The sequence below is a fragment of the Polyergus mexicanus genome, unplaced genomic scaffold (assembly GCF_030449975.1).
Source record: "Polyergus mexicanus isolate NDT 795.1 unplaced genomic scaffold, iyPolMexi1.0 SCAF_13, whole genome shotgun sequence".
NCBI classification, from domain to species: Eukaryota; Metazoa; Arthropoda; class Insecta; order Hymenoptera; family Formicidae; genus Polyergus; species Polyergus mexicanus.
The window spans coordinates 2329782-2355169 of NW_027223333.1; the positions used below are offsets into that span (position 1 = coordinate 2329782).

At 35.4% G+C, this 25388-nt stretch overlaps 1 protein-coding gene across 7 annotated transcripts in view; it reads right to left on the reverse strand.

Annotated features, from left to right (window-relative positions):
• The window catches only part of Eag (ether a go-go), a 102493-nt gene that overhangs the window by 52781 nt on the left and 24324 nt on the right, over positions 1-25388 (reverse strand). For all 7 annotated transcript variants that reach the window (XR_011447759.1, XR_011447758.1, XM_070306072.1 and 4 more), the window contains exon 2: positions 17771-19962. Coding sequence is in view for 5 of the 7 variants with exons in the window: in XM_070306072.1 (XP_070162173.1) it covers positions 17771-17849 (79 nt within the window). In the remaining 2 variants the exon portion in view is untranslated. The remainder of the gene's footprint in view (positions 1-17770; positions 19963-25388) is intronic.

A 25388-nucleotide genomic window follows, 5' to 3' on the forward strand; every position in this document is an offset into this window, starting at 1 on the left:
GATTAAATATCATGCTAATTTTTCTTATTAAACCTTTTTGTAACTTCAATGAGTTGTGAGATAATTTACAAATAGAAAGACTCGATGATAAACTCCTCCTTCTACTAAAATCGTTTTAAAAATATTGATAGATGGAGGAAATTTTTTCCCGCTAGATAACCGGCTCCGCGCAATTTGAAGAATAAAATCTCCCGCTAACTAATTTGTTTTCAACGATCTCTCACCAATAAACTCGAGCAGAGAGAGAGAGAGAGAGAGAGAGAGAGAGCCCGCTTCTCTCAGTACTCATACATGCATGGAAGTCGGTTGGCGAAAAACTCGACAAATTTACTAATCTCGACACGGCAAACCGCGATTTACCCATTTTTATTCACGGTCCAGACGCATCTGCGATGAGCGTGTTTCCATGACGCGAATCGCGATTAATCTGCTCGTATAGGGGGAGAAGGGGCAGGACGAAGGTGGGAGTACTTTTGCGCTCGTGAAAAATTAATCTGCTTATTTATTAAACTTCCGGCGTGAATATATATATATATATATATATATATATATACGACTGTACGGAAGCGACTGCCGCATCTTTGGAAATGCAAATTTCATGTTCTTCCGGGAGCAACGCAGTCGCAGAAAGACCGCTTGCGAAACATCGCAACTATTACAATGCCGGAGTTTTACTTTCGAGACTAATTATATAGGAATTATATTTTCATTATTACATTGTAAAAGAAAAATTATTCTAACAATATTATTATTAATAATGTTTTTCAGCTTTCAATAATCAATTGTCATTTTCTTTTAAATGACAGTTGGTTATTTTCAACTAAGAAATCTATTAAAAATCTGGATTTATGTTATGAAGACATGAAGCTTCCATATGTAAAAATATGTATTGTAGTAAGACGTTAGATAAAAATTTAATGTCTCTCTCCAGTTTTATCTACGTAAAATATTTTGAGATCTGCCTTTAGCAATGATAAACAACAAAGAGAATACAAGACAAGCTACAGACAAGTACCGTTGAAACTTTATCGAGCACAATATACGAGTAGTCCGTTCCCCAGGTAAATATCCATTTCCCAGCTTTATCGTGACGAAATTTAATTAAGTTATATCATAAATGGCGAGAGTATATATATATATATTGCACAGTATCGGGAGATGAGTTTGTAAAGTATATCTTCGATGGTACGATTCGTGGTTCTCGTCGAAAAGGAGGTCGTCGGATAAAGACGGAGATTCGAAAACGTCTATACGCAGTATACTTCTTCTTAAATGGGTATACAAAATCCCATCAAAGATATTAGAGACCGTAAACGACGACTATTACGATATATACGCTGAAGAAAAAATTTGATTAAATCCGTTCAATTAATTACCATTTTTTTTTTTTTTAATTTTGAGATATTTAAGTATTTAAGTCAAATATACATTCGTGTTAGATCTAATATGTTATATTCGACTTATTAATATTTCGATATCTCAATTTAAAAAATGCTAATTATTTGAACGGATTTAGTGAAGTTGACAATTTTTTTTCACTGCATACAGAAAAAAGATATCTTAAATGAAAAATTTAAAGAATAATTTTCTCAATTTCTAAAATAGAAGAATCGGAGGTTATTATACCTTTTTAAGTATCTTCAATTACGATCTTCGATCCAATTTTTTTTTTTTCCCCCCCTACATAATTAGCAATGTTACGAATATTTCCATGCCCTTCGTGCCGCTCGATCTTCATCGACACGAACATATCGCGGGAATCTAAATTCATCGCTCGTTTCACTACGAGGATTAGCGTCTCACGCGAAGACTTTTCCCAAAGGCACTTCGGCGCTTTATCGAGGGTGGGACGCAGCAGCCCCTCTCTCCCGCCAAAGCATATCTGTCGTCGGAAAACTGCAACGATTACGAGGGATAATTTATCACCGGGACGCGGATGGATCGCGTGCCGTCGTTCGTCTTAATGCGCGTCGGGGACGCGGAATTTCCCCCTCGTCAACGTCGACACGTGTGTGAAGTTTGCATCTCAAGTGTTAGCATCTCACAAATAAACTTCATATTAATTAGCATCCAGCATAGTTCCATAGTTCTTGATAGGTTTTAACAATAGTTCCGTCTAATTTACTATTAAAATCGTATTTTTAAGAAATGAGATGCTAACTTCCGGTAACATCTGATAGCATCTCATTTCTTAAAAATACGATTTTAATAGTAAATTAGACGGAACTATTGTTAAAACCTATCAAGAACTATGGAACTATGCTGGATGCTAGTTAATATGAAGTTTATTTGTGAGATGCTAACACTTGAGATGCAAACTTCACACACGTAACGTCGACCCCCGTCAAGGGGGTGCCACGACGAACCTTGTACGCGGATCGCGAAGGGTTGATAAGGGGTGGTCGAAATCACGCGTAGCGATCAGTGTGTGCTCAATTGTGGCGTGATACAGCGTCGCTGCTTACAACTAACTTGTTACAACTAATGTAATTACAACACGCGCTGCTGAGATCGCGAATGGGGATAGGCTGTTCTTCAGGGTCATTGCGACCTTCGGAGAAGTTCCCTTTTCATAGGGATACTAAATTAACGTGTGCGCGTGTCTATTTTCAAAGTCTACTTACTGTTATATATATTATATCTTATCACTATATCTCTACTAATTAGGGTTGCACGAGATACCAAGACGAGATTTTAAATTAATTATCAAGACAATACAAAATTATCAAGATACTTGATCTTATCAAGAAGTCTTGGTTTTTGAAAAAAGTTATCTAATTGTTCCCGATCGCTGAACGGAGATTTTAATTGATATGGAAATAAGCGAGAAAGACGAAAAATTTTATTTATTGTTAGTAAATAAAAACACTTATAAATTTAAAAACTTTAAAAAATTTAAATTTAAAGAGTCTGCGCATCATTATCATTACACACTTTAATGTTACGTAAAAATAGCGCAAATTAATTACTTTATATTACTTAATTTATAAAGTTTAATTTCAATACTTACGTTTAAAAATATATCTATCGCTTTTCGTTTTTCTGACAATATTTTATTTCTCATTGCTTTTAATCGAAATAAATCTTCATATGCTTTTTTATGATCTTTCTCCAAATGTTTTTTTAATCCAGTAGCGTTACTATTTTTCATTTTTATTTCTTTAGTCACATTTTCTTTTTGACATAATAAACATACGTCGATTTTTTCATTGTTTCTTGTTTCATACTTAAAATAAGTTTTCTATGCGCATTGTTTAACTGCACTTACTTCCGAACTTTCATTATCACTTTCGGAAATGTTTGCATGTTCAGCGGAAGAACTTGGTTTAGTTTTTAGACTGCGTCTGCACAAGCGTGACGTGAGCATGCGCAGTAAAGAACAAACGAAAATCGTGCTCTCGGCGCTTCGGATAACAGAAGAAATCAGATATGCTTACTATTTTCTGTTTTTTATCAAGCTGACAAATAATTTAGTGTTAAATGAAAACTGTTAATAAAAATCAAGGCAAGAAAAGACAAGACAAGATCTTTGATACAAAAATCCTCTCAAGACCAAGACAAGATTAAAATTTTCAAGACCAATACAATATTTTTGCGAATATTGTCTTGTCTTGGGTCTCGTGCAACCCTACTACTAACTATCATTTTAAGTACAGGATATTTGAAAAAGGGTATTTAAATATTTTTAATTTATCTTTTTCTTTTTATTTTAAGAAGAGATTTAATATATGTCCGGATTTGATGACTCTCCTCCTATAAATGTCTTCGCATTTTGAGGAATTTTGAAAATATGCGATGAAGAAATTGCACGTTTATCTTGAATTGAATATGAATATCTTTTCGCAGTTATTTGTCATTAAATTCGGGATCACACGTGCTTTAATAATGAATCCGATCACGATCCCCTTGCGGTTTTAAAGTTGTAGCTTTCATGCCTTAGTCTTTCCTTCAGCAAATTTTCAATATAATTGCCAATTAGACCTCTCTCTCTCTCTCGCTTATCATTTTTCAAAAAAATTTAGAAAGATTCACGCAAAGAATTGCATATTTTACGAAACTGCGGCATTAAAAGGCGCGGGCTACTACAAGTTTAGAGGTCGGTTATTTTTAAAAGAATCGTGCACTTCGTTCTTTTCATCGGAAAAGGTACGGACGACGGGACGTTGAAAATTTCAAAGGGAAAGCTCTAGACCAATTTTACGGCGCGACTATACCGATGGTTTTATGCACGCGTCCGTCGCCTATTTCGAGGGTTTTTGCAACGAGTTATCGTAACGAGTTCAAGGAGAGAGTAGAAGGAAACGATCTCGATTTACGTTCGCTGCGGAGATACTGCGGTATTGCGTGTTGCATTGTCGAAAAAAAAAAAAAAAAAAGACATACGTGGAAACGACGATTCGTGGAAGCGAATTTGGAGGTCTCTACAAGTTTGTTAACATAATCAGGTATGCGCTAAAGTTCGCACACGGAGAGGCTAAACCTTCATTTACGGCATGCGTGTGCAACACCTTGTGGAACTTTCAAGTAACCTCATTTTGGCGCTAAACTGTGTGCGACGAAAGCAGGAATCTAAATACCGTAGAAAGGTTTCAAGTGTGAAGAGAATTTAGAATCCAAGCCTTTCCCTTTGAAATATTTCTCTCCTTCATTCTCGCTGTTTCTTAATCGATCCCAAAACTTGTTACGGTGATCTACAATAGTTTAATGTACACATTTAAAAAGAAGCGTCGATATATAACTGTCGTTAATTATATTTAAAAGTTATATTTCAACACATATATACATTACGTATATTTAAAAAAAAAAAAATTGTTTATATGTGTATTTTATAAAAATTTTCACATTTCGAGGCTAATTATTTTGATTTTTAAATCTAATTTATATATATATAATATAAATTAAATATATAATCTAATATATATTAGGTATGTACAACTTTGCTTCCGCCGTTTTCCTATAGATGGCTTTAGCGGTAAGTAGTGGTCGAAATAAATAGATCATAGACGTCACGCGATAAACTTGGGCATCTGTCAACATAACCCCATAGAAACATTAGTCGATTTGTATCCGCGTCATAAAGTTATTCTCGATTGAAAATGTCAGTTTACGAGCCAAATTCTCGTCATTTGCGGGAGGTTTTAATTTTCTGCTTCAATATGAAGAAATCTGCGGCTGAGGCTCATCGAATGCTCTCAAATACTTATGGTGAAGCCGCTATTAGTGAAAGAACGTGTCGCGAGTGGTTTCGACGCTTCAAGAACGGTGATTTTCACGTCGAAGCGCGGCATAGCGGTGGAAGAGAGAAGGTTTTCGAAGATGCAGAATTGGAGGCATTACTTAATGAAGACTCGAGTCAAAGTCAAAAAGAATTGGCACGATCATTGGGAGTGACTCAACAAGCAATTTCAAAACGTCTAACCTGTTTTTTACGATAAAGCCTCGAATTTCGGGGAAAAAAAACGGCGAAAGCAAAGTTGTACACCTAATATAATATAAATAGCGGATTAAAAAAATTGAAAATAATTAGTTTTAAAATTTTAACGTGTTATTCACATACATAAATTCTTACGCTCTCTATTTTTAATGATTGCTATTCGGACGGAATTTCGATAGAACGCAAATTTTTGCGAGAGACTTGACGGAACACGATATCCCATTTAGATCGCGCGTATCTTGCTGTTTATATTCCATCAATATCAACCTCGCACACACAGAATCTCGTCAAACATCGCTTCCACTTTCAACCTCTCTCACTTCTTTTCATTCACCCTCCACAAGACTATCATCCGCATCCCCACGGAATCAAAAATAGTATGGTCCATAGAAGAAAAATTTATGTCAAGTTGAAAGATGATCGTTCCGACGACGATGCCAATAGGGTGACAACATCGATGAGCTATTGTCCGCATTCTTCCTTCTCCTTTTCTTTTTCCTTAGAATAGGTTACAAAAAAAAAAAAAAAAAAAAAAAAAATTTATGATCCTCAAAATCGACATTTTTAGATGCCGAAATTTATATTTCTAATAGATAAATTTTTATGGAGAAAAAATTTCTACAAATATATAAAAGCTTTCTGAAATATGTATTATTTCACGATATTAATTATTTGTATGGGATTTGATTATAAATATATGCAATATATTTGCGTATATTTAACTATATTACGTAAAATATTATTGTATTAATAATTAAAAATTTTATTAATATTTCTATATCCGAGTGATTTTAGTGATAATATCTCGGAATAAATTTATCACGATTACAATTTTTTCTTGTTTCACGACGCATCTTTGTTTTATGCTTATTTTATTATGTGAAAATAATGATTATCATAAAATTCTATTGAATTAATTTTATTTTTTCTTCTACCGATTGCATTGTACGAAATTCGGGGAGAATAATTTGCAAACTATTGAAAATATTTCACGAATGCGTCCAGAAAATGCGAAGTTATAATTAACCACGAGCTAATTCTATACATTTTCGGTGTCATAATTTTTGAATATATGGGAAACAAAATGTTTATGTTGGCAAATCCTTGCAAACACGGTTAATTGGTTCTCAGCACGGCACCTTTCGCGATACATGCTTACAAAATTAATTTTACTGTTTAAAGAAGATCACGCCATAAAAAAAAAAAAAAAAAAAAAAATGCGCATAAAAAATTATGTATATACAAATTTTAATATCATTTGTAATATTAATATTCTTAATATTAAATTCCAATTTTTCAAGAGACACGTTGGTTCCGTAAGTCTTAAAATAGACGATCGAAAGAGATCATCGGATCAATAGAAATCGAGCAAACTTGCTAACTTTATTTATTATTCAGCTTCTACTGCTTTGTAAGAGAGATCAAGAGAGTTTTCACATGGAAAAAGAAAGTTTGGTAACTTATAAAAGAAGCTTTTCGCGTTATGTCATCTTCAAATTTGCACAAAATAAAGAAATCTGTAAAACGATAAGAATGTTGAATTTAATTTCGTACATTTTTTTTTTTTACGATCACTGATTTTATATTTCAAATAAAATATAAATATAAAAATATTAATAATTAAACCGAGTAATATCTCTATAATTTAATACGCTCGAAGATACGATAATGTGATTAAAAAAAAAAAAAAAGAAAAAAAAAAAAAAAAGCATCACGATAAAAGAATGTTGGTTCTTTAAAAGGGAAAGGAATTTAATAGAAAGAAGCTCTATATTATTTGTATTGTTCCACACATTGTTGAGTAACGCTAAACGTGAAGTTATTGCAGACCGAGTTTTGCAAATTTACGATACCGTCAATTATTCACCTCAGTAGCTCAGGTTCGACATTACGCGAGATAGATTCTGTGTTCGAGTATTCTCGATGCAAATTTAAAGTCTCCCTCGTTGTTTCCACGCGCGAGCGCGCGCGCACACACACACACACACACACACACACACACACACACGAGAAACGGTGTACCGTTAGCCCCTCTCACCTAGATTTTTCGATCTGGCGTCTTCCGCCCCAGCTCTCCTCTTCCGTGTCCATTTTTAGATTTTTATCTCCGGTCAAAGACGCTTTTCTCGTTCGAGCTACGTCTAACAAATTTAAAAAATGCTTCGCGTCTTGGAAGAAGCTTCAGTGCAATCGAATTCTTTTTTTTTTTTTTTTTTTTTAAATCTCGGTTAGATCTTTAGAGGGAGAATGAATCTGTATAAATAAATTTAGATAGATTTGTACTTTCTTAAGGAAAATTGATTATTTGACGTCGCGCGATTCATGTTCGTTAAATAAATGGATAAAATGGAAATATATTTTTCCGCCAGAGGGAAAAAAAAAAAGAAGAAGAAGAAGAAGAAGAAGAAGAAGGAGGAGGAGGAGGAGGAGGAGGAGGAGGAGGAGGAGGAGGAGAAGGAAAAGAAGAAGAAGAAGAAGAAGAAGAAGAAGAAGAAGTAGAAGGACACAATCCACGTACAAATAGGGGGGAGAGGGGGGAATTAACGTCTGCGTACCGCGTCATGTCAGGTGACTGAACATTTGGAGCGTCATATACGAGTGTGACTGTCGCACAACTCTCTCCCTCAACCCCGAAATTTACATAGCAAGAGCGAGAATAACTGGTACGGATTAATGAGAAGCGACGAGATGCACTCGGAGAAGCGGCAATGTCGAATACGTACAAATCATAACGAGTCTGAATAACGAGCGTACCCTATAAATACAGAACGTTATAAGTGCTAGAATATATAATAATGATTAGAAACGTAAGAGTATATTAAATAAGAATAGAATCAAAATTTATTCGCTCGTTACGCGAGAAACTATTGACACTACGGAGCTATAATTAATTTAATATTTTTTTAAATTTTATTTTTAATATTTATATTGTTTAGAACTTTTTTATACATCTATCAATAATGGTAGTGGTTTTTTTTTTTTTTTTAAACGTTAAGAGACTAACAGCTGATATAGATAAGATCTACAAACTTACGCTCTGTTCATATTTACGCTTTTTTTCTGTTAGACATTAATTTACCATGGCAATTTAATCCCCGTAATCAAATTATCCTTTAAATTTTCTCTCGGCCCTGTTGAAAGTTTCCAGGAAAGTATCATAAACAATCTATGTTTCATTCGTTGACACTGATCGTCAATATTTGGATTAACAATAAATATCGACCAAGAGCGTTCGCTGGAGTCTTATCATTGACTAAGGACAGCCGCTTTCTGTACTTCTTTCGCTCGTCTCAATTCACCCCTTCCTCCTTCTCTTTTTCTCTTAACTTCTTTTCATCCCTTCTTTTTACTCTCCGGCTTCTCTCATACTCGGGATGGCCGCGCTCTTTCTAAAAATACACGCGCATCGAATAACGAGCCGGGGACGGCAGCGCGGGCGACTATGGTTGAAGTTTGCATTGTGAACGCGTACAGAGCGGTGTATATGATTACATATGGTACCCCCCTGTATTCCCCCTCATTCCGTATGTAACCGTAGATTTGACCCAATGACCCAGCGAACCGGGCTCGAAACGGCGCGGAAACGCCCGAGCGGCTTTCACCCTCGATCCCGAACTGCTCTTCTCTCTCTCTCTCTCTCTCTCTCTCTCTCTCTCTCTCTCTCTCTCTCTCTCTCTCCTCGTTCCCCCTTTATTCCATCCCGTTATCCGCGATGAGAGATGTTTCTCTCCCGCTGATCGACTATGAACGTAGGTGTAAATATTTTGTTGTTCTATCTGTCGCAGGCTAGTGTCTAATGGAGTGACATAACACGTGACGTCATAATGCGGCTTTGGCGATACGTTATTTCGACGTCCCCTCCCACACAATGATTAATCTTTACGGCCGTTTTCGGGATAATCAATGTGTCGCGGCGTCATAATGTATCGCGAGATTATGCGAACGCATCATCGCGCTCCGAAGCGCCTCCACCCAAGGTCAAACTAACGGCACCATCTTATGACCCCCTTAGAACCGAACTACTTTTGTCCGAAACATTTCTTTCTATCTTGCTTGATTTTTTAAATATTTAGGTGTATCAATATATATGCCCCAACCCTGTATATAAATAAAATTTAAATTTTGTATAAATATTTTGTATACATAAAACCAAGATTTATTGAAGGAAGTGACAGAGATGGATCTTGACTATCTGATAAACAATTCGTAATTGCGAATGTCGAAACTGACGAAAAAGACGGCAAGAAAATGGATCATTTTAGAAAGTACGCTCGCGTCGATATTCGCGTCCATTTGACAGCTTTTTAAATTTTATTATATATTTCTCTCGGCAGTTATCTTGCATGGCCATTCTCCACGTGTAATTTTTTCTCAAAAAGCAAACATCTCTCGCGTCCTTTAAGCAAACGATGATAACGTCAGAAAAAAATGGATTATAAGTATATTTTGACATTATTCGCATCGTCCCATTAAAAAAAAAAATATATATATATATATATATATATAAAAGCAGAAGAATATCGTATGAAATAAGTTGCCATCAGACGTGTCATTTCCACGACGAAGATATTATATAGAATTTTATAGAAACAAAAAAAAAAGAAACTATTGCGGTATACAGTAACGCGATTGAGCGCTCCTCGCGGAAATGTCACGAGCTCCGTAAATTAATAATCTGGACGGGGATAAAAAGATGGGAGACGTCATTAATCATGCAGCGCGCATCCCGGCGATGCTTCACGGGTTGCGATATTCGCTTTATCCTGCTCAATTTGAAGAAACGGTGAAGATCTTAGCCAACGAAAGTGCGCGATATTTTTTACCGGATAATCCATGCCTGGCGAAATGTCTTTCCGACTAATTATAACCGGATATTCGAGTATCGAGAATATAATTTTTAATTAAATGCGTTAATTAATTACTTAAACATTAACTAATATGTTTTCTGTCATTTCTGCCACCACGCGATAAACGTTACAAAGTATTTCATGTACAAAACAGACTTTATTTCATTGATAAAATTAAATTTTATTAATATGATTAGTACATGAAAAATGCAATAAAATATAACTAATTGAAGATTAAGTTTTTCTTAAAATTAAAAAAATGTGTTATCTAAAGGTGTGTGCCACATTGATTAGCATATCGGTAATTTTCCTTTTTGATCAAGTTTGTTAAACCGCCTCTGTGTTCTTGCATCAAGAAAAACAATCTCACGCGCAAATTGATAAAGTTCTACAGTATTTACCCGGTTTTAATGGCTTTCGAAAGTTTACGTGGTCTATGTAATAGGCTAAATCTATCAAACAACGAGTAGTTTTCTAATTTCGTGGAAGCCGTACATTTTCTCAAATGGTGTTTCAAAAATTGTTATAATCTTTCTTTACAAATTATATCTATTGACTTGACATTTCTCTCGCCCAATAAAAATGCTCTAATTTATTCCACGAGAATTTTACATCGATACTAAATAAAATAGCATTCAATGTTGCTTTGCCTAGATTATTTTCTCCATCAAAAATTCTCATGAAGTTTTCATCAAGATTTTCTATTCTCATAAAAGTTTTACGCTGCAGTATCCGGATGAAATATCAGAAATAATGCGCATATATTGAATATATGGCTGACCCATTTATTACCTTTTTCACTGAAATAATTTTTTCCTTCGATCCAGGGTTATTGGTAAGAGAACAGGATGCGTACACTGCGCGAGTTTGTGCAGAAAAGAATAACTTTCCCAAAACAAAAGCACGTTCCGCCATACAATCCCCCCCCCCCGCCATCTTTCGACCCTCTTTAAAACCCCTCTGTAAAAAAATATTTTTCGGCGCTGTCCGATATCTGCGTCGGAATCCCCCGCTGGCCTTTCCCTTTGTAATTAAATATTAATCGTCGGAAGAGTATCGCGCAGACTCTAAGAGAAACTTGTGCTTTCAAGGCCGAAGAATAAAAAAAACAGGTTGGCAAGTTATATCTTGGGGAATCGATGTTCGCGCGGGAGGAGAGACATAAGCTCATGAAACTAAGGCAACTTATACTAGGTCAAGCGTGAAACCGCAACTCAAACGGAGATATTGAGTATTTCGGCATTCGAAGTGTAAATAATTTTTCACTTTGCGTAATTAGTCTCGCTTTATTATGTAATATAATGTTATAAGCTCGAATACATAAACGTTCGTAATTCTAAATACGCGCTCGTAAAATTCCAGAGAATTAAAAATAAAAATCATATAGAGTGTCTCGACATCATCATGTATCTCGTCCGCTGATAGAATACCTATCGTACAATTTTTATTTCTTTTAATTCTATCTTTACTATGGATCTATTTAATGTAATACCTTAAGAGTAATGCCTTAATAGAAAAAAAGTATTCTAAAAAGAAATATGAAGAAAAAATAGATATTTGAATTAACGATACGATTCCATTATTTTAAATATATGTATATCAATTGCGTAAGCAATTTATCTTTGATCCTTCCATTTCAGCTCGATTTATCTAACTGGAAATTGAATTCGCGAAACTTTCGTAGGAACCTTAACACAGTAAAGCTGTTGGGTTTATCAGGCTCAATCTAGCTTGATATTTCTGCACAACTCCTTGTCGTTAAACAAGCAACGATGTTTTACGTGCTTTTGCCGCGATCAAAAGTGATCAAGAAGTGAATGTTCATTCTCTAATTATCCTAGATACTCGTGAAATAAATTTCAAGTAAATCAGAGAGATTATTAATTAAATTTAACGACTACAGTTAGTGTTATAGAAATGAACAACTCAAATAGAGAACAATGTAAATCTAATTTTCATATTATAATTAAGAGCTTTCATTTGATTGTTATAATTTTATTAATTACTATCTTTTAAACATTAAAGCTTTACATCTATTGTTTAATGAAATGCGCATTGATTATTCTAATGCTTCATGGTTGATTTAATGATACGCGTAAAATTTCAAAATTTTGCATCGATCGACAATTGGCTGGCTATTAATCTAATTTTACGGCGGTGGAATTTTTTTGTGAAGAATAAAAGAGAAAGAGATATGTCATCAATGCGAATTGTGTAGCCTTGTAAAAATACAGACAATATATCGTCGGTCGACGAAACTATAGATTCTCTTCGTAAATTTTGCTAGCTGGAGAATAATAAATTGCGGCGAGGAGAACGACGGATCCTCAATATACCGACCGTTTCGTTTTTAATCTCACCGTGGACACAATTGCAGTATCGATGAGATCGCGTAAAAGAGAGAACTTGCTAAATTCCTCGATCCGTCACAATCGAAATTCTTAATGGCTTATACCTAAAGGGAAGGAATTTTCCATCGAGATGGTTTAAATTTTGAATTAAAAGTTTTTAAGAACGGATTAGCTTTTTTCAATGAAAGTACGCCTTTCTCTTTTTTTTTTTTTTTTTTTTTTTTCTTAACCGTAAAATGTCTAAATCATAACGGGAGAAAAATGATATCTTTGCGTCGCGTCTTCTGAGAAATTGAAAGAAGAGACAAATCCTCGGATCGTGAACGTTAAAATAGCCGAAGAGGTCTCGTAGTATAAAGTTTAAAAGTTTCCTTGAAATCGTCGGGAAGAAGATTCTGCATGATTTTAAAAGAAAAGATGTATGCATAAGTAAGGTAAAATAAGTGCCTACATCTACAATAATATCATTCGTTGCATTACGAATGTTACGCTATGTTGGCAATTATTTTATTGACGCGTTCTATTAATTAAGTATTTTAAATTTATCTATTAGGTGTACAACTTTGCTTCCGCCGTTTTCCTATAGATGGCTTTAGCGGTAAGTAGTGGTCGAAATAAATAGATCATAGACGTCATGCGATAAATTTGGGCATCTGTCAACATAACCCCATAGAAACATTAGTCGATTTGTGTCCGCGTCATAAAGTTATTCTCGATTGAAAATGTCAGTTTACGAGCCAAATTCTCGTCATTTGCGGGAGGTTTTAATTTTCTGCTTCAATATGAAGAAATCTGCGGCTGAGGCTCATCGAATGCTCTCAGATACTTATGGTGAAGCCGCTATTAGTGAAAGAACGTGTCGTGAGTGGTTTCGACGCTTCAAGAACGGTGATTTTCACGTCGAAGCGCGGCATAGCGGTGGAAGAGAGAAGGTTTTCGAAGATACAGAATTGGAGGCATTACTTAATGAAGACTCGAGTCAAAGTCAAAAAGAATTGGCACGATCATTAAGAGTGACTCAACAAGCAATTTCAAAATGCCTAACCAGTTGTTTACAATAAAGCCTCGAATTTCGGAAAAAAAAACGGCGGAAGCAAAGTTGTACACCTAATATAATAAATAAATTTTATTTATATATATCGCAATATATGCTCACCAATTGTATTTCGATCGACCTGTATCGTTAATATTGTAACAATTATTTATTTCATTAATAAGAGAGTATTATTATTTATAATTAGAAAGAGATGTATATGGTTTATTACTCTTCTCTCACGGATAGCGAATATTATTGCGAATCGTTCTCGATACGAGCCACAATTGCTACAATTTGCAGACATGCAAATCTGTAAATGGCATGATAAAACGCACGGACTTAAGGGAGCAAACAGATGGATAGCGCGGCTCGATGAGAGATAATGGTAAATCCCCTTTATTTACAGGCAAGCGTGTGCGAGCGTAAAAACGGCGCCGTGAACTCGCCGTCGTGTAGCTAAATATAGACGGCACATGGCACGCTTTTCCAACTTTTCTCGAGTTTCAAAGCTGCAAAGCTAGTAGCAAGTAAAACACGGTAACTGAACTCTTTCTCTCTCTCTTTCTCTGTCGTCTGTCACAATCATCTCTCAAGAGGCGTATCCTCTCGGAGTGTGGCTCTCCCGATCATATATTTCACCTCCTGCCATAAACTCTTACAATAAGATCCTATCGCTTCTTCCGTTGTTTAATAGTTCTCATCTGTCTTCTCGTCCATCGCGGCGAATTTTCGTCAAACAAGAATTACGATCATCGCGATTGTTTTCGAACGTTTTACGCTCTTTCACGATTATTAAAGTGCTAAAATTAACTGTATAATAAATTTGCTTTGACAGAAATCGGTAATCGATATCGAAAACAGTTTGAATAACTGATAGGATTATAGCGGCTGAATTAATTCACGAATTGTCATCGAATCGACGCGTGCCATGGATATTATATGAAAATAACAAATCCTACAAGCGCCCGTCAAACTGCACATAACGCGAATGTTTCCCCCGACATGTAAAACAAAAGTAACAATAATGAACGATAAACGAGTAAAAATTTTTTTTCTTAAAAAAAAAAAAAAGAATATATTCTTATATATATATAAGAAATATCTTATTTGTTTATCATATATTATTGTTACTTTTGTTTTGCATTTAAAAATTATAAGAATAATATATAGAAATGACACATATCAAAATGAATATAGAATCGCGATATTTTTTAATAATATAACAATTTATACAGTGTATATTAATTAATATTCATATCAGTATATTTATAATTATTTATTAATACTAACGTAAGGCCGGTTACATTATTCTCATAATTTTTAAATGCTCTCTTACATGTTTTATTCGATTATTTAAATACATTTTATTATCAAAAATTCTCTTTCTCTCTCTCTCTCTCTCTCTCTCTCTCTCTCTCTCTCTCTCTCTCTTTATATATATATATATATATTTATATTATTCTTATAATTTTTAAATATTCTCTTGCATGTGTGTGTGTGTATATATGTTATTCTTATAATTTTTAAATATTCTCTTGCATGTATATATATATATATATATATATATATATAGAGAGAGAGAGAGCGCAATCAAAGGAAATCAATACAGCAAAAAAGTAAGCTTGAGAAGGATGCGAATTTTGCACTTACGATATATTACACAGACGCTAAAAAAAAAAAAAAAAAAAAAAAGAAAAAGCCGGCAGCAATAGTGACGCTAGGATTTATTTTCGATAATAAAATAAAATATTTAAATAATCGAATAAAACATGCAAGAGAGCATTTAAAAATTATAAGAATAATGCGCAACCGTATATTACGTTAATATTAATAAATAATTATAAATATACTCATATAAATATTAATCGATATATATTGTATAAATTGTTATATTGTATTATTAAAAAATATCGCGACTTTATACTCATCCCGATATGTTACGTAAAATTCTTTCGAAAAAGCTGACGGTACGATGACTTTATACGCCAAGCTAATCCTCGTCTATCTCGTCATGCGAAGCATGTTTGCGGGGGTACATAATCTGAATAAATCTTCGCTTCCTCCCCATCCCCAAGTCAAATTGACGACGCGAGATGGTATGACAGGAGGCGCACCGACAACGTCGGTGACTGCGTGCGTGGCAACCGATAGGATTTATTATCCTTACGGAGAGAAACTGCGGGGGAGATCTCGGTCTTTCACGTCGACGAAAATTTAGGAGGCTCCGCGGCCGGTAAAAAGCCATAAAAAAAAAAAAGCCACTTTCGATACTTCGCGTAAACATGACGAACGTCGGAAGCTGTAGAAATTTCGCTGAAAGAAACTACGCGCATGCCACCTCGTCCCGCGACTGATAATGGATAAAGTAACCTCCCTCTCAGTTCGCATTATTATAATTCTCGCATTATTATATAGGTGAGCGTAAATTTTCGCCATATTATGCACCTTAAACCGCCTCGCTTAGCCATTTAATGTAATTTTGAGATCCTACACGCTCTACATAGTTTTATCATCGGATTTAACTCAGCTTTAGATACATTAACTTATTAAGAGATTTATATTATATATATATAATATTATATATATATTTATTATATATATATAATCGAACAAGTTTGCCTTCATTTACGATCCGCTTGACTGCCGTTTCTATTTTTAGACGTATATATGAATATAGAGAATTCCGACAGATTCCGGAAATTCGAGGCATTCCAATTAGGAAAATCGATATCAAATTACATGCTTGATTTAGCCCTTCCATAACTGCCAAAAGATTCATTTATGATCCTCGAATCTGCATCGTAGCAGTATCTTCTATAAAATATGATACCATCGCAAACCATAAAATCCGTACAACAAAATTATGATTGAGAAATTAAAGAATAATCGCATTCTTATGCGACATTATATAATAGGGAATATTGATTTACTTAAAATTAATAATTTATATCATTATACGCTAAATAAATCTGTCTAGAATAATTTAAGGGGGCATATCCGTTTGAACCATCGAAAAATGAGTACATTTTTTTTTTTTGCAGCGCGACAATCTAATAAAACCTTTTCTTTTAGCTACGCAAATATTTGCAGATTTGTGTTCTCATGCACGATACGCATGAAACTTTTCTTCAACGCGCTGCCATTTTTTTATATTTTAAAATTTTGAAAAACGCTTGGATAACAGATAGCTATTAATGTGTTTAATAAAAAAGAAGCTTGTATTTTTTATTTCGAATATGATCCTTTCATGCAGCCATCAAAAATTTGAAGGAGCTCTGCAAATATTCGCATAACTAAAAAAAAAAAAAAAAAAAAAAATTTAAGCTGGAAATTTTTATTTGGGTAGTTAACAATATTGTATTAATATTGTAGAAGAATTAAAAATTTTTATCAACTCGTTGCTCTGCAAAAAAATCTAGAAAATATACTCATTTTTCGAGGTTTCAAACGGGTATGCCTTCCTAATTGATTTATGTCACGCATTGTATGTATTGCGCGTCTCGTTGTCTCAAATACAATTAATTAAATAATATTTCACTACATTGATTGAGATCCGTACTTTTTTATTGCTGGAAATAACAATGTTTCGCACTTTTTACCCACTCCTGTCATTCCTATTGCGAATCGTAAATTAAAAAGTTCTTGTCGCCTACGATTTTCTGAAGCCGTAACTGTACAAAATATCTCACTTCTCGCGCATTATTCTTTGATGCCAGACTCCTTATCCAATCTGGATTTTTTTTTTTTTTTTTAGCAAAAATGTCAGAGAGTTTATCATTTATCGCAACCTTAATCATTTTTAGCGTATATTTTTGCGATTAAACTTGAAATAAAATTAAAATTCCGTTAAACTCTGCCTGAAATTTAATTAAAGAATGTTTTATTATTCGTTTGAGGCTCCCTTTGTTTCGCGAAAAGAGAGACTTTGTTTTTCAATTGGCTCGAAACTTATTAATTAACGCCTCAACATTTTTGCTGAAGAAAAATCGATTAAAACAAGTCGAAGAATTTACATCATCTTTTCGAGAAATATATCTGTATACTTTTTAAAATTTATGCAAACCTGATAATAAGACAGAGAAACATAAGGGCAAAAACTCACGTTGGCTGCTACTGCGTCGTATGATGTTCTCTAGAAACGTGTTTTGGGGGGCTACCAGGCCCCTGCGGCCCCCTGGCATCCTTTCTTCGTTGAATGGTCTCGGATCCTGGTCGCTGCGGTGGCTATCAGGATCTCGGCCAGCCTGTACCGGCTAGTATGATGATCTCAAGCCACCCGTGACACATGATGAAAATCATTCGTATATTTTTTCTCTCCGTCTCTTCTTGCTGCTTTTAGCCCGGTTAATCTTACCTCAGATGAGTATCTCTCTCGGTAATACGTAGCAAAAGCGACCGTATACCTCACGCACTTAAATTCGTTGGCGATGTCACTCGAACACGGCGATTTATCATCGCGATTCATTTAGATTGATATGCAGGCGCGAAAACGGTCCATCATCGGCACTAATCCCAGATAAGTCCGAAACACGTACGAGTTTTGATGCGATCTTGCATAAGCGTGTAACAACAAGCAGTCCTTTTCGAAGAGAGCGAGGGCTCAGTTTTCAGAAAAATTTCACAAATTCGCGACACTCTCGAGCGACAAGAAAAAGCGCTCAGCTTCCCATCATCACTTCTTAGCAAATCAATCGAAGCACTCTCCGTTGCTTGTGGCACTTGGGACAAATTCCAGATTCGTTTTCTTCCTTCTTGACGTTTCGATTCGGCGCGATTTCTAAATCAGCCGAAGCTCTCGGCGGATAAAGTAACGAAAAAAAACGAAGGAGACCTCGAACTCCTTGGAAGATTTCTCTTGTCGTGGATCCCCGTTTATCAATGTCTTCCGAACAGTCGACAATTCTTCGATGAACGATGACGAGGATAAGATGGACGATTTTTTTTCGTCACCTGAATGACGTCCTCCTTCTGAACGTCATCGCGGCAGCTCGAAACGAGGCAGTTACGAGAATCAACGATCCCCTCGACCACGATGAGGAGAAGAAGTGAATCGTTTCGTAGAGTTGGAGCGTCTTAGGGATGGCCGGCTGAAAAAACTGATTTATCGATCCACTCGGGAAAATTGACACGTGTCCGACACGTGTAATCGTTTGCTCGTTTGATAGTCGACGAAAGGGGAGAACCAATCGAGGGATTATCGGAAATCGTTTTTCGAGATCGACGACGATTCCTATCGCTCTGTTTATCCTATTATTTTTCCAGATCGATTTTACGAATCGGATTGAATACGATCGAATGGGGAAGCCGACGATGCTCGACGGAATTAACGTGTCTATCGACCCAGAGGACCGCTCAACGACCACCGTGCTGCTGGTCGATGGTTCACCTGGCTCTTCGAGGACCCTCGAGCACGCTTCGAATTCACTTATCGATTCGCACGCCCGATGCTTGTCCCGAATTCCAACCACACGTGCCTGCCAATAGTGCACGCTCGATTCGACAAACTCGTTTATCAACTTTCTCGACTCGGCGTCGAAGACGACGGCCGTCGATGTCGATCTGTCAATCGGCCCAGCTGTCAGTCGTTGGCGGAGACGAGCCAGCAATTGGCCGAGTCCGTTCGAAGTGAATATCGGCCGGAAATTCCCGATAATCGAGTCGTCGTGAAGAAGGACGATCAATCGGATCGATCCAACTGGCCGTCGTTCCTCGAGGACGATTATATACGTTGTTGGCGATCGCGATGAGCGAGACGGATCCCTCGTCTTATCCGCGCGCCCGGGACGTCGATGGGCGCGTGTCCTCGACAATGCTCCCGGAAGTGTCGTCGGACGATGGCGGACGATGCACGACCGATGACCCATCTAACCGCAATCCTTCCAAGTGATCGCTCGCGCGGCGACGGTGACGAATTCGCGACAACGACGACGACGACGACAACAGGTAACGTGACGATTGCGCCAATGTACCCGTGACGTCGTTCTCCACATCCTCGGCGTCCTCCTCGGCGTCCGTGCAGGCGGTACCTGCGGAGGACATCCCTCGGGAGAGATGGGCCGAATGTGGGACGGTCGACAGTCACATGACCATCTCGGGCAAGCGTGTTATCTCACGGATGAGAGGCACCTCGAGACCTTTGACTCGATCACGCGGTTCTCGTCCTACGACGAGCCTCGGTGTCCTCCAATGCGATGCCTCGCGCTTCAGTTACCTTTCCACAGGGATCTTTCTCGGATTATTCGTTGATTGATGGTGATCGAGAATATTCCAACGACGATCCCGGTGAAACGCTTTCTGTAAACAAAAACAAAAAAATTGTTCATGTAAAAGCGAAAAACAGAAGCTGAATAATTTAAGGGAGCGTACTCGTTTGAACCTTAGAAAAATGAGTGCATTGTCTAGATTTTTTTTCGCAGCGCAACGATTTGATAAGTTTTCTTTTATAATATTATTAAGTACCAAAATAATTCTCAGCTTAAAAAAAAAAAATTTTTTTTTAACGTTATGCGAACATTTGCAGATTTGTTTTCATGCACGATGTACATGATAAGATTTCGCATCTGCTAACGAAGCCCTTTTTTAATCCAATTCCCCATTTTTTTTGTTATAAACCAAAAAAGATGAACTCTTAAAAAAAAAAAACTTTCTTCAACACGCCGCCACTTTTCAATTTTTTTTAAATTTTGAAAAAAAAACGCTTGGAGATAGCAGATATCTATTAATATATTTAATAAAAAAAGGTTGTATTTTTTTTATTTCGGATATGATTTGAACGTTTTCATGCACACCGTGCAGCCATCTAAAATTTGAAAGGGCTCTGCAAATATTCCCATAACTTTAAAGAAAACTTTTTCTTTTTTAACTGAAAACTTTTATCTCTAAGTAATTAATAATATTGTATTGATATTGTAAAAAAATTAAAAATTTTTGTCAAGTCGCTGCGCTGCAAAAAAATCTAGAAAATGTACTCATTTTTCGAGATTTCGAAAAAGACGGGCAAAATTAGAAATTAAATTAAATTATAATATTATTCATAAAATTTCATTTGCCGCAATATTTCGGATAGATGGCTTTTAAAATAGCGTATCACGCATTACAATATAACTTTATTATTGTAACGTGTGATTTTTCGATTCTTCTAGTTCGACGTTTTACCTCATTCGATTCGTCCGTAAATCGGCTTCATCAGCACTCGCGACTGTCCCGAATAATGTGCTTCTTGTCGTGTCGGAAGAAATATAATGTTCCAACTTTTAATGTCATTCGAGAACTTTCTTATACGGTGATGTATACGGTCTAGAATCGGTTATGAACTCCAAAACGAGATGTTTACAAACACATATATGTCGCCTTGCGATACCGACCAACTCTATTTCTACCGACGCGTTACGGGCGTGGTCGATGGAGTCGTAAATATCGTATATAGATATGATATGACATGTCGTGGCCTTTTTATATGTATATAGCATATATAAATCAAGTCATCTCCAAATATAATTCCATATATATATATTAAACAAAATTCCATCGTTTATTATTAATTACTATTAAAAGAGAACTATACATACCACATTTTGCCTTAGAAATTATATATTTCTTTTTTCTATATATTTTATATTCTAAATAAAGCTTCTGACGAGTTTGAAATAAAAATTATATATTGATTATTTCTTTGTGCAATAACAAACGATAAAATTTTTAAATATTAGGTGTACAACTTTGCTTCCGCCGTTTTTCTATAGATGGCTTTAGCGGTAAGTAGTGGTCGAAATAAATAGATCATAGACGTCACGCGATAAACTTGGGCATCTGTCAACATAACCCCATAGAAACATTAGTCGATTTGTGTCCGCGTCATAAAGTTATTCTCGATTGAAAATGTCAGTTTACGAGCCAAATTCTCGTCATTTGCGGGAGGTTTTAATTTTCTGCTTCAATATGAAGAAATCTGCGGCTGAGGCTCATCGAATGCTCTCAAATACTTATGGTGAAGCCGCTATTAGTGAAAGAACGTGTCGCGAGTGGTTTCGACGCTTCAAGAACGGTGATTTTCACGTCGAAGACCGGCATAGCGGTGGAAGAGAGAAGGTTTTCGAAGATGCAGAATTGGAGGCATTACTTAATGAAGACTCGAGTCAAAGTCAAAAAGAATTGGCACGATCATTGGGAGTGACTCAACAAGCAATTTCAAAACGAATCATAAATGTATAACCAGTTTTTTTACAATAAAGCCTCGAATTGCAGAAAAAAACGGCGGAAGCAAAGTTGTACACCTAATAATTATTTTGGATTCTCTATTACGACTTTTCGCGATTAGGATTCATCGCGCGCGAACGATGAATATCGTGCTAAGAAACACTTGAGACCGGCTGACCTGTAACTGCTTGATATACACATCGAGAGAGACAGATATATCGTAATCTAGCAGTCATAGACACGGCGGTTAAAATAAAAGCGACAAACGGGATCGCTTGTTATAGACACCGATTATGAACGGTGTTATTTTAACTCGTGCGAGAAAAACACCGCGACAAAGTTCTCGCGTGATTACCAAGTCTCGTATATTTTCTTTCGAATTATTTTGAAGAGCAAAATAAAGCTGCAGGAGGGAGTATATAATCCAGAATATTGCGTATAGAGCGAGGCTTACGCACCATGATAAGATATAACCGGTAAACTTGAATCGCAAACTTTGGACTATAGTCGCAATTATTGTTGTAGCCCGACAAGGTTGCCACGATTACTTCCTTTCGCGCGTCTATTGTACGCTTTTCCTCCTCCATGTTTAATCTCGAATCGATTGGAACTGTTACACCTACGTACTGCAACTTGAATTGCTCGGATAATTTCTAGTCGCGTATAAAACCATTTATATCTGTCTATATATATCTATGTATAACGCATATAATATTGTTTAAATCGATCTATTATTAATCCCGCAGGTTATCCATCGCTCTACATCTTTAAAATAGAAAGAAAAAAAGAATTAATTTTGCAGACTTTCCTGGATTTTTTACTTTACATCTTTATACGTCTAAATTGTTTTCTGTAAGTATATATATATATTGTATATATTTAAAAAAAATTAACTTTACGAGAGAACTGGATAGAATTATTATCGAAGACTGCCATGATAGAAGAGTTTTATTGATTGATAATACTTCTTTCCTTCACGTACGAATGTTGACAGTGGAATGATTATAATATTTTCGTATCTCTGCGTATCGGTCCTTGTCCTTTTCCCCTTCTCTAGCTTTCGTTTGTAGTGGGGTTTACCCCATTATACTGTGTTGACATACCAAATGAGTATGTAAACAAAGACGCGTCGCTAGTCATTATAGAGAGAGAGAGAGAGAGAGAGAGAGAGAGAGAGAGAGAGAGAGAGAGAGAGAGAGAGAGAGAGAGAGAGAGAGCAAGTACCAAATATTATATTTTTATATATGTAAATCCGGTTTATTTCTAGAAGAGAAATATTTCCGATGAAAAGGAAAGAAAACAAAAAATTTTCGTTTAATTTTAGCATTACCCTAAACAAGGTATGACTCATTTAACAAGGATGAAAATGCGAAAATCCTGCTAGGGGAAACCCTTGGAAAATAAATCTGTCTCTTAGATAAGCAGAGATCGCTAATATTGCGAGGAAACTGTTCGAAAAATAATCGAGAATTTTGTTTTCTTTGTGTTTGAATCGTTTCGGCCGATCCTCGTATAAAAAGAGGATCGCGACCTCCCTTTCCAGTCCGCTTGCATCCTCGAAATATCAGCAAGACGCAAGCGCCAATGACAACGTCAAATCCGTGCGTTTCCAACGGCCTAACTTTTTGCGAGCGTTGCCACTTTCGCGCGTATGTCGCTCGTTATCACAGATGCAAGCAAAATCATCGTCAATGTTTTTCATTCCGCAACGTGACGTCGAACGATTGTTTGGTCTGCGCGCGCGAAATTGCGAAATGCATACGTCAAAAAAGCGATCGTGCATTATGTATTCGCCGATATTATGAGCTACAAAATATGTATGAAATAATACTTTGGGGTACCTCATATAAAATATGAATAAAAAATTGAACGCTTCATAAACTTGTATATAATAAAATATATGATTTTCTTTATAATTTATATATATTGATATAGATATTTTGTATATATATATATATAAATATATATAAACTATTAAATAATATATAAAGAGAAAAGGGATTAATTTTATAAATTCTCCTCGATCTTTGACTTTTTATACGTCAAAATTGTTTTCTGTAAATATATCAGGGTTGGGAAGTAACGCGTTACTTGTAACGCCGTTACCGTTACAGTTACTTTTTTCGGTAACTGTAACGGTAATGGCGTTACAAATTTTATTTGTAACGGAAAAAGTAACTTCGTTACATTTTTCGGTAACGAGTAACGAATTTAACAGTTACTTTTATCGTTACTTTTTTCAAATTTTTTGATTTATTTAAGATATTATTCTTGCTATTGTGCGTGATAAAATGTTTATCTTAACCGTAAAGCCGTAAGCAAATCGACCAATTAGCATTCTTATTATGTTGTAATCTCATTTACTACCAGTTCTAAGTACCTTGCAACGAAAATTAGAAAATCTTAATAAATCTGACCTTATAGATTGCCATTCATTAGTTGAAGCTATTCAGCAAGGTTTAAATAAAAGGTAACTTATTAATTTGATTAATACATATGTTATTTAATTTTAAATAAGGATTTAATTGAAAAAAATTTTTTTATTTTAAACTATTGATTCAAAAGTATTAATTTCAATAAAACAAACAATGTCGCTTAATTTACTATATTTGATTTTAGATTTCTTACAATATTTGAAACAAAAGAATTAATAATAGCAGCATGTTTACATCAAAAATTTAAGTTAAACTGGTTAACCGGAGAAAAAAGAAAACGTGCTGAAAATTACTTGGAGGATTTATTGGGAATCCGATCAACTGAAAATTCTTCAAAAGCTGGAAAATCTGACGATCACGATGATTTTTTCATTTTTGAGCAAAAAACGGTGCAAAATGAATCTGAACAAGAAGAATTGCAACGGTTTTTAAAATCAAATAATTGTAATATAGAAATGTTAAACGTCTATCCAAAACTTAAAAAACTTTTTATTAAATATAATACAGCTCTACCAAGCGGTGCATCTGTAGAAAGAATGTTTAGCATCGGTGGCTCTGTATTAACACCACAAAGAGGGCATTTAAATGATGATACTATGGAGCAACAAATTTTATTAAAAATTAATCAAGAATTTCGATAAAATTTAATCATTTATTTTGTAATAAACCTTGAATGAAATCTTGCTTACAATTTTTTAAAAGTTTTTCTTATGCAAAATAATTTATTAGTTTGTATTGTAAAAAAGTAACGGAAATTGTAACGACTCGTTACTTTTTAGTAACTGTAACGGTAACGAGTTACTTTTTAAAATTGGTAACGAGTAACGGTAACGAGTTACTTTTTAGAAAAAATAACGGTAACGGTAACGAGTTACTTTTATAAAGTAACTTTCCCAACCCTGAAATATATATACATATGTAAGAGAAACTAACTCTTTACGAGAGAATTGAACAGAATCACTATCGAAGGCAGCCAAGATAGAAAAGTTTTACTGATGGATAATACGCCTTTCCTTCACATACGAATGTTGATAATGGAATGATTACAATATTTTCATACCTCTGCGTGTCTGTCTTTGTCCCTTTCCC